A 9,631-nucleotide genomic window follows, 5' to 3' on the forward strand; every position below is an offset into this window, starting at 1 on the left:
GTGTCCTGGGTTCCCAGACTCCCGGCCCGAGCTGGTGATGAAGAAGCAGAAACAGCAGCAGCCGACGTGTGGTCCCCAGGGCTGGGCGGTGAGCAGGTGGGTGGGCTCCGGCCTAGGAGAGAAGCTCTAGGAGCAGTTTCCAGATGTGCACAGTGCCAGGATTTTCGAAGCTAGGGTCTGCCGGAGCTACGCTAGCTGCCAAGAGGAAAACTTCCCGCTGCGTATCGACAGCCTGCAGGCCCAGCTCCTGCTGCAGCTCCACCACACTCATGGCCTCGCTCAGGTCCTGGAGTGAAACACAGCAGCTGGTGTAGAGTTGTAACAGCCCACAGCATGCTCCTCCCAGCCCGTCCCGGCAAGAAAAAACGTCTTTGGCTGTCTCAGAAACCCTATTCAGAGGCTGCCTCAGGACGGTCCGTCCAGGCTCCAGACCCTCCTCATCTCTGACTTTCACCTCTTTTCGTGCCATCCTCAGTGTCTATGATGAGAAACAGCACTTCCTTCCTGCCAGCCATCGTGACAGGCACGTGTAAACCCAGGCTCATTTCATGCTCGCTGTCTGCATTTCAACGTGGGACCCGGGAGGTGAGCTCGCGTAGCCACAGTGGCGGCAAGCAAATGGCAGGACCGGGGGGCCAGACCTCAGAGCACCGAGCTTCTGTCCCTACAGGCCCCAGCTCGCTCTCCTACACCCGGCGTGGAGCTTAGCCGTCCAGCAGAGATCTGCAGGAATCAGCTGGAGGAGATGGGGGCCCACCGCACAGCAGGGCTGTCCACGGTACCCGTCGTTTTTAACCGCGGCCCAGGACTGAAATGATTCATCTTGGAGCAAGTCCTAGAACACGGGGACCTTAGCATTGACTCCTCTGGGCTGCAAACCATTATCAATGATTTATCAGCCAGTCTGGGATCCTCCTGAGGCTTAAAGTGGATGCTACTAATAGACCAGAAAAACAGTCAACAGTGGGGACTGTCGCAGGAAGATGGAACACATGGGCCCTGCGTGCATCAGTCATGACCAGTGTGTCCTGAGGTCAGCGAGTACAGCTGTCCTTACTCCTGTAAACATGGCAGTGGCACAAAGGGGAAGAGGAACCACGTGCCAAGACTCTCAGAGACACGTGGGCACGGGCCACGGGAGACCCGGCAGCGTGGGGAGTGTCACAGCAGTCCTGTCTGGTTTAGGAACGCACCTAAGGTTTCTGGTACTGAGGGCTGCTGGGCCCTGGCTGCTCCCCAGCTCAGATACGGAGCGTGGTGATTAAAAGTGGGAACCTGGAGGAAGGACTGAGTTCAAGTCTTAGCTTTGCTACACATGTACCCAGTGTTAAGAGATTTTTTTTTTATGGGACCTAAGGTCGTGAATGTCACAGGCTTAGCACAGCGCCTCGTGTACTGTAAGCACATATTAATGCTATAATTGTCTAACCTGTTCTGCTTTTTGTGCCTTCCCAGAAATTGCTCTCAGAACTAGTACCAGAAGTGGCCAGGGTGTAGCAGGATGGAAAAGGGGCAGGTGTTGGTCAGAACACCCAAGCTCACCACTCCCAAGGTAGAGGAAGTTGGGGATGTTATGACACCTCCCGGAGCTTCAGATTCTCATCTACAAAATGGGGATGGTTCCCCTTGTAGGACATTGTAGGGTCAACAGAAGCCCAACAAGAAATGCTAGTCAAAACCACATCTAGGGCCCGATGCGTGGCCTCGCAACTAAAGTCCTCGCCTTGAACGCGCCGGGATCCCATATGGGCACTTGTTCGAATCCCAGCAGCTCCACTTCCCATCCAGCTCCCTGCTTGTGGCCTGGGAAAGCAGGAGAGGACGGCCCAAAGCCGTGGGACCCTGCACCCGCGTGGGAGACCTGGAGGAAGTTCCTGGTTCCTGGCTTCGGATCGGGGCAGCACTGGCCGTTGCACTCACTTGGGGAGTGAGTCATCGGATGGAAGATCTTCCTCTCTGTCTCTCCTCCTCTGTGTATATCTGACTTTGTAATAAAAATAATGAATAACTCTTAAACACACACACACACACACCTGACATATAGCTGATACCTTCTCTCTGCAGAGGAGGCAATGAGGAAGGCAGGCAGAGGGACGGGAAAGAGCACAGGTGGACAAGGTGGACCTTAACCGAACTCCCAAGGCCCACACCCCGACCTCTGCGAGTGGCCGTCCAACTCGGCCTGGGCTAGGCTCCTGTGACACTCACCTGCTTGTTAGCCACGACAACGACAGGCAGGTCAGGGTCCTTGTCCAGCAGCTTGTGCAGTTCCTGGCGGGCCCAGGGCAGCCGCGGTCGGTCCGCCGAGTCCACCATGAACACCAGCACGTCCACCTCGTTCACAAACTCCTTCCAGTAGAAGCGCAGGTTTTGGTTGCCACCGACTGAGGAGAGGCCAGGGCCGGCTCAGGGCTCTGCTGCACCCTGGCTGTCGACCCACAGCCCCAACCACAACCAGCTGCCAGCTTCCCAACGTCCCTCAGCCAGGGGGCAAAGAAAGGACTGCAGGTTCTATGGCCCAGGAGACCAGGTTTATCTGGGTGTCTTAGAGTGAACTGCTATCTTCCAATGGTATCCTACCTCCTCACCCAACAGGTGCCACACCTCAGGTTCCATAAGCAGGGACCCTTTCAGAGGAATGACATACAGCTGGGTGAGGGGGCACCCTCAGTTCTGTCTCTTGGGCTGCCTCACTTCTTGCCAAGGCCCTAGCTTTCTCTACTCAGCAATGACCGTGGTCTGAGGACGCCTGGCCTATTGATGATAGCCAGCCCTGCTTCAATCCATCCCTCCTATCCTTCTGGTGTCTTGCACAGGCCACTTGATCCTCCCAACATGTGGCTGCCCACAAGAGTCAGCCTGGAGCTCAGGCTTGTGGTCACCCTGACACATGTGGACTCGGAGTTAGACCTACCCTCCTCTCTGAACCCCCCAAATGGCCGGCACTCAGCAGACGCTCATCAAACACTGATGGAGTGCCTGCTAGGTGCCAAGTACTGACCGGGGGCTGGGGATGCAAAGGGGAGTTGGGTGGGCAGGGCCCTGCTCTCCAGGCGGTCCCTCCCTGGTGGCATGGACAGGGCAGTACTAACACCACTCAGTCAAGGAGGAAGCAAGCAGAGAGAGAGAGAGAGAGAGATGGGGGCTTTAGATTGGCTGGATTGGAATGGTGCCCCCCGAGGTGCACAGGGGCTGAGCTTACAAAACTAAGTGCAGGTAGAGAGGCAGTGCAAGCTCAAGATGCCCTAGAAACAGCTCGAAGGCTGAGGTGGCAGCTGAGGCTCCACTGGAGGGCGAAGGCAGGAGGGCAGCAGGGCTGGCCAGCGCCGGGCCACACGGTCCCTGAAAAGCACCGGGAGGCTGGGGAGAGCCTCGTGAGTGATGCAAGAAGGAACACGATCTGCTGCCGACTTCGCAAAGAGACCTCTCAGCCTGGTGCTGGAGACAGACGAGGGATGTCCAGAGAGGAGAGGTCACAGTGGCTGGGCAGGCAGGAAGTGGACAGAGTCAGCTGCTAACTGCACACAGGAGGGGAAGAGAAGCATCACTTGGATGCTGAGCTTACTTCTTCAGGCACTCATCCACGCAGGGCCCCAGGCCAGGCAGGGGACCACAGCCAGGCAAGGTGATTCTGGGGGATGGGAAACCCCAGACCTGCAGGGAGAGGTGCCTGTGACTCAAGGCTTAGTGACCTTCGCATTTTTGATCCTGGAGACCTTTAGCTAACAAGCCAACATCCATCCCCGTTTCCTGGGGCTGGGGCGGCAGGGATATTTGTTTCCGCCAGGCAGAGCTCCCACTTGACCCGAGCTCTTGGCTCAAGAAGGCAGAGAAAGCTTGCTGAAGGGGCCAGAATCCTGCAGGAGACAGGCTCCCGCTGAGACCGGGCACCAGGCAGGCAAACACTTAAGACCACAGCCACCAAGTCCACGGAGGCCAGCAGTCGTCACTCAACCAAAACACCCAACCTTGATGGTCTGACACCTGCTCCTGCAACGCCTTCTCTTGCCAGCCTCTGCTAAGCTCCAAGAAGCCTAGGACTTGGGCTGGTAGGGAACTCGGAGAGACCCCACCTCCCTATGCTCCATTCAACCAGCTCTCCCAAGGGGGCTGATGCAGAGGCGGCCCATGGTCTAGAGAGAGGCATAGGGCGGCACGGGCAAGCTCTGCCACTCCAGAGGTGCCTAGGGTGGTCCTGGATCTAGCCTGGGAGGCAGGCAGGGCATGAGGCGACAGGCCTGCTTAGAACCAAATCTTGCAAGGCATCAAGGAAAGGATTTTTCAGACCAAGGGAACAGTGGGTGGAGCAAAGGGCATGTTGCAACAAGCAACACAGCAGGGTCCTTCACGGATGGGAGAGGTGGAGGCAGCCAGGGGGCCAGTTGGGGCCCTGGTTTCCTCCCCTCAGGAAGGAGCTCCTGGCAGGGTGGAGGGAAGGGTTATTGCCCATGCCCTTGCCGCCTTAAAAAGCTCCAGGCCCCAGGGAATGGGGGCGCGAGGGCAGGGGCGTCCACTCACTCTCTAGCAGGTCCACCTGGAAGTCCTTGGTGGGCAGCCGCACCGAGTTGAAGCCCCACGTGGGGATGTGGCCTTCGAGCGGTGGCTTCCCCGTCAGCACACGCAGGAATGTGCTTTTGCCCGAGCCGTCCAGGCCCAGCACCAGTACCTCGCGCTGCTCCAGCTCCTCCAGCGCCGGCTCCTCCTCGTCTTCCTCCTCGGGCTGCGGGCACAGGGTGCAGGCTGCGAGCGGCCCACGATCCTCCCGCCCGACCCTCCCCGAGAGAACATGCTACCTGTCCCGGCCTTCCACCAGTGCAGGGGCGGGCAGGGCGGCCTGGCTTGGGGCAGCGGGAGGAATGCTGCCAAGGGAAGTCTTGGATTCCACACAGTTCCCACATGCCAGCTTGTCCAGATGCACAACTTTTGCAACCTCCCTGGCCCAGGGGTACCCTGAAATCCGGGAAAGGGGTATACTGGGGTTCCTCCTGGCCTCCCCCAGGACTGCACCACCACGAGCACTGCGCAACCGCTGAGCTGGCCTCAGCCGGACCCGGCAATCACTCTCCCTGGCCGCGCCCTTCCTTCTCCAGCACGGGTTCGCGGCTGAGTCCCGCCGCATTCGGAGGGCGGCACGACACACCCAAACACGCTCACCCGGGCCCGGGGTCCGGAGCCCCGCCGCCCACCGCGTGCTCACCTGCCCGGGGCCTGCGTGCTGGGGGCAGCCCAGCGCCCTGTCCCCACCGCCCTCCCGGCGCTCCGGGTCCCGCGGTGACACCCCTCGGCTGCGCGCGCCCCCTCGGCGGGCCCGATACTCACTTCCCACTCGTCCCATTCGGGGAGGCGGGCCGGCTCGGCGCCCCACCAGGCCTCGCCCTGGTCCCAGCGCCGCTGCCGCCCGCGGCCGAAGTAGGCCTTCCAGAGGATGAAGAACAGCGAGCCGAGCACGGCCGCCGCGCCACCCAGCGCCAGCACCAAGGGGCCCAGCGGCCGCGGCGCCATGGGGCCGGGTGCAGGGCGCTGGCGCACGGCTGCACTGCCCGAGCTCGCCCGGCCGGCCGCTGAAGATGGCCCCGCTGCGCCTGCAGCTGCCGCGCCCACCCACCCAGCCCCAGCCCCGGCACTACAAGCCCCACAATGCACCGCCGCTGTCGCGACAGTCTGCCCGCGACCCGGTCGCCGAGGGACCTCCCGCTCCCCATGGCCCGGTGCAGGTGACTGGTGGGGGGCGGGGGGAGACGGGAGAAGGCGGTATCTCCTGACCCCATGTGGAGTGTCCAGGATTAGGCTATCGATGTTCTGGGTTAGCCCAGAACAAAAGGGGAAACTGAGGCTCACAGAGTAAGTAATCGGCCCAAGGTGGCGCCACAGTGTACCTGTAGCCTGCACTCAAATCCTAGCGAGCCACCTCCCGTGGACCGCAAGGGAGGAAATCGAAGCAAGAAGGCTGTGGCGTGGCAGAGGCAGGATCTGAACTCAGTCCCTGAGAGCCGGCTGCCTCTGCCTTCCTCCTGCGTTGCAGGGCTGTGCCACTCTCAGGCGCCAGTCCCACGCACACTGATGGAGTGGCAGGTGCAGACTGGACTCAGAATGGGCACAACGCCACTGGCTGCCGAGGCTTCCACAGTAGCAAGGAGGACCAGGAGCAAGGACCTAAGGCACAGCCTTCTGAGACAGAAAGGGGAGGCGGCCAAGGCAGGCAGTGGTGGCTGGACCCGCCCCTTCTCCTTAGGTTCCAGTCCATCCTCCAATCCTCTCTCCCCTTTGCTTCTGTCTAGATATCTTTAAACAGCAACAAAAACGACATCTACTGGTTCGCTCTTCAAATGACCTCAAATGGCCACAAGGGCCAGAGCAGGACAGCGCATACGTCAGGAGGCAAGAGCTTCATCTGGGTCTCTCTTGTGGGTGCAGGAAGCTCAACCACTTGGGCCACCTTCCATCACTTCCGAGCCACGTTAGCAGAGAGCGGGATCAGAAGTGGAGCACCTGGGACTTGAACTGGGACTTGAACTCTCTTGCTCTGCCTTTCAAACAGATGAAAAAATAATCACTAAAACACACATTCATGGCTAGGTGCGATAGCCTACTAGATAAAGTCCTCGCCTTTTATGCACCAAGATCCTATATGGAAGCCCAGTGACGTGGCCTCACGCCTAGGGTCCTCGCCCTGAATGCACCAGGATCCCATATGGGCGCCGGTTCCAATTCCGGCAGCTCTGCTTCCCAGCCAGCTCCCTGCTTGTGGCCTGGGAAAGCAGTCGAGGACGGCCCAAAGCCTTGGGACCCTGCACCTGCGTGGGAGACCTGGAGGAGGAAGTTCCTGACTCCTGGCTTCGGATCGGCTCAGCACTGGCTGTTGCAGTCACTTGGAGAGTGAATCATTGGATGGAAGATCTTCCTCTGTGTCTCTCCTCCTGTCTGTATATCTGACCTTGCAATAAAAATAAACCTTTAAAAAATAAAATGAACAGGGACTTTTAAAAATATATGTTTATTTTTTATGATATTTACATAGTAGATCAGGGTGATTGGGGTCAAGGGATACTGGAAGGTGGGTGAGATACCATTTGCACATTATCTTTTTGTCCTTCCTGTATCTGGGGGAGTGGGGGAGATTAGGGGAGAAGCCACGGCCAGCCTCCCCATTACCTCCACACCCTGGGATGGAGGGCAGCCACCAGACACCACCCTAGGGTCCCTGATGTGGGGCATCTCTGAGGGTCCTGCTCATGAAGTTTCGATGGTTCAACAGTTTTGAATTACTGCTGATCTCGCCACTCCAAGCATGATGAAATCTCTCCAGAATCTACTGGTTGACACAGTCCACCTTAGCGTCTCTGTTTCCTCAGTTGCTCACCGTCAACACTTAGCTGGGGTAGTTGATCGATTTGTTCTGTCATCTGTCATGGTACCAAGTATCCTCTGTAGACTCCAATGTACTGCCACATCCTCCATGTGCACCTGGATATGCTGTCCACTGCTCCATCTGAGCCACTGAGGAGGCTCAGATCTCATGTTTGCACTCCATGTTCAGACCATGGAACCTGCAATTCTCTTCATGGTTGGGGTTCTGAATCCAGCAATTCAGATGGGGGAATTCCCAAAGAAACTTCATCTGAGGTGATCCCAGACCTGATTTCTGTGTGTGCTTGCAAATGCAGGGTCTGGCACAGTCCATTGCCCCAGCCAGCTTTTGTACATACTGCTGGTTGCAACTGCTGGGTCAGTTCTGTGTCCAGCCCTGTCTTCTACACAAACCAAGGGGTGTTGCAGCCCAGCCAGATCCTGCCCACTGCACACTCGGCCTTCACGTACACTATGGGAGCTGCAGCCTAGCTGGAGTGACCCACAATAACCCTTACAAAGCCCGTCCCTTCCCTGGTTTCCATATGTACAGCAGACTGGTCCAGTCTTTCCCATGTCCCATTCAGCTCTCATACATGTCAATGGGCACTGTAGCCTAGTTCAACCCAACATGCCACTAGCCAGCCCCCACACATGCTCCCCTACGGGCTTTGCCCCCTCTGGGTCTCACGTGTACTGGTTGAGTGCTGCCCACACAGGGACTTAATGCTGGTGATCCTGTAAGCTTTATGTCATTTCCAAAGAGAATAGCTTAATCCCTAATGTTAGGTTTTAAACGCACTTATAGTTATTATGGTTCTTATGTGCAGCTGATTCCCACAGCCAGTCCTCTCTTTAGGATAAGTTTACCGCCAGCCAAGATCCCAGATGCAGCGGGTTGCTTTCAGAGGTCTTTTATTCCAACAGGGAAGGAACGGGAGTGGGGGTAGAGAGGAAGAAAGGTAGAAGAGGCACATCTCCTGCATGGTGGCAGGATAGGGGGCTGCCAGGGCAGGGGAAAGGGGCAAGATGGAGGATGACGGGGCAGAGCCAGGTCAAAAGGGAAGGGGAGGGGAAGAGAAGGGAAGCTGGAGGATTAGCCAGTTGAGCCATTGTGCTGGACCCTTCCCATACTTTCTGTGGCACATTCTTTGTTTCATCTTTTCCCTCCTCTCTGATCAATCTTGTGCGGTCTCCTGACACCTGCCGTTAGCTGCTGTTAGCAGCCGGATCCAGCTGGCGAGCAGTTTGGAAAATGCCAGGGCAGGAGTTAGGCTCTGTGGTCAAGAGCAGAGTACGGAGGGTAAGCACTGCATTCCTGAGCCAACAGCAGCTGACCAGCGCTCTCCACCCTGTGGCTTCTATTTTTATTACATCTGTTTTTTTTTTTAAAGATTTATTCAGTTTATTACAAAGTCAGCTATACAGAGAGGAGGAGAGACAGAGAGGAAGATCTTCCGTCCGATGAGTCACTCCCCAAGTGAGCCACAACGGCCGGTGCGCGCCGATCCGAAGCCAGGAACCTGGAACCTCTTCTTGGTCTCCCACGCGGGTGCAGGGTCCCAAGGCTTTGGGCCGTCCTCGACTGCTTTCCCAGGCCACAAGCAGGGAGCTGGATGGGAAGTGGAGCTGCCGGGATTAGAACCGGTGCCCATATGGGATCCAGGCACGTTCAAGGCGAGGACTTTAGCTAGGCCACGCCGCAGGGCCCTATTACATCTGTTTTGAACTTTGTGCTGCCACATAGGTGCTATAATAGCCACTGTAGCAACAGAGCCACTCCTGAGAGAGGAGACAGGCACATCAACCAAGGAACCCAGTGTTGGGTGCTGCTAATTCCTCTCCAGTGGTGAGTTTGCCTGTGTGTTCTACAACTAAATAGTAAGCTAAAAGATAAGTAATGCTGACTTTAGAAAAAGATGCATTTATTTGTTAGACTGAGAAAGAAGTTTTGCTAAATAATTCATTCGCTAAAGGCTTGCACGCTCCTGATGCTAGGGACTAACTATTCAATACACATCTCCCACATGGGTGGCAGGGACCCATGCACTTGAGTCAACACTCAGGCTGTGTGGGGAGTGAACCGGTGGATGAAAGATCTTTGTCTCTTCTCTGTCCCTCCTTCTCTCTGTAAATATGCCTTCCCAATAAAAAAGAAATCAATCTTTTTTTAAAAAAAGACCTGACATGTGCAAAGTGAGGATTTAGCCACTGAGCCATATTGCTGGGCCCATGAATCAGTTTTCTTTAAAGAAAACATTAAAAAATTAAAAAAAAAATTAAC

At 56.8% G+C, this 9,631-nt stretch overlaps 1 protein-coding gene across 1 annotated transcript; it reads right to left on the reverse strand.

The window, feature by feature from the left end:
* Positions 1–5,586, reverse strand: ARL10 (ADP ribosylation factor like GTPase 10). Its single transcript, XM_004587403.2, has 4 exons — positions 5,320–5,586; positions 4,519–4,720; positions 2,209–2,384; positions 1–286 (listed from the first exon to the last, which is right to left on the reverse strand). The coding sequence occupies exons 1-4, from the start codon at positions 5,500–5,502 to the stop codon at positions 113–115; spliced, it is 735 nt and encodes a 244-aa protein (XP_004587460.1). The 5' UTR covers positions 5,503–5,586; the 3' UTR covers positions 1–112.
* Between the last annotated feature and the right edge of the window lie 4,045 nt (positions 5,587–9,631).

The sequence above is a fragment of the Ochotona princeps genome, chromosome 19 (assembly GCF_030435755.1).
Source record: "Ochotona princeps isolate mOchPri1 chromosome 19, mOchPri1.hap1, whole genome shotgun sequence".
NCBI classification, from domain to species: Eukaryota; Metazoa; Chordata; class Mammalia; order Lagomorpha; family Ochotonidae; genus Ochotona; species Ochotona princeps.

Excerpts from the sequence above, each read along its gene's own strand:
- ARL10 (XM_004587403.2), bottom strand. The coding sequence starts at position 5,502 with ATGGCGCCGCGGCCGCTGGGCCCCTTGGTGCTGGCGCTGGGTGGCGCG. Across the intron at positions 4,721-5,319 it reads CCGAATGGGACGAGTGGGAA|CCCGAGGAGGAAGACGAGGA; the intron begins GTGAGTATCGGG and ends CTGTGCCCGCAG. Across the intron at positions 2,385-4,518 it reads CCAGGTGGACCTGCTAGAGA|TCGGTGGCAACCAAAACCTG; the intron begins GTGAGTGGACGC and ends GCCTCTCCTCAG.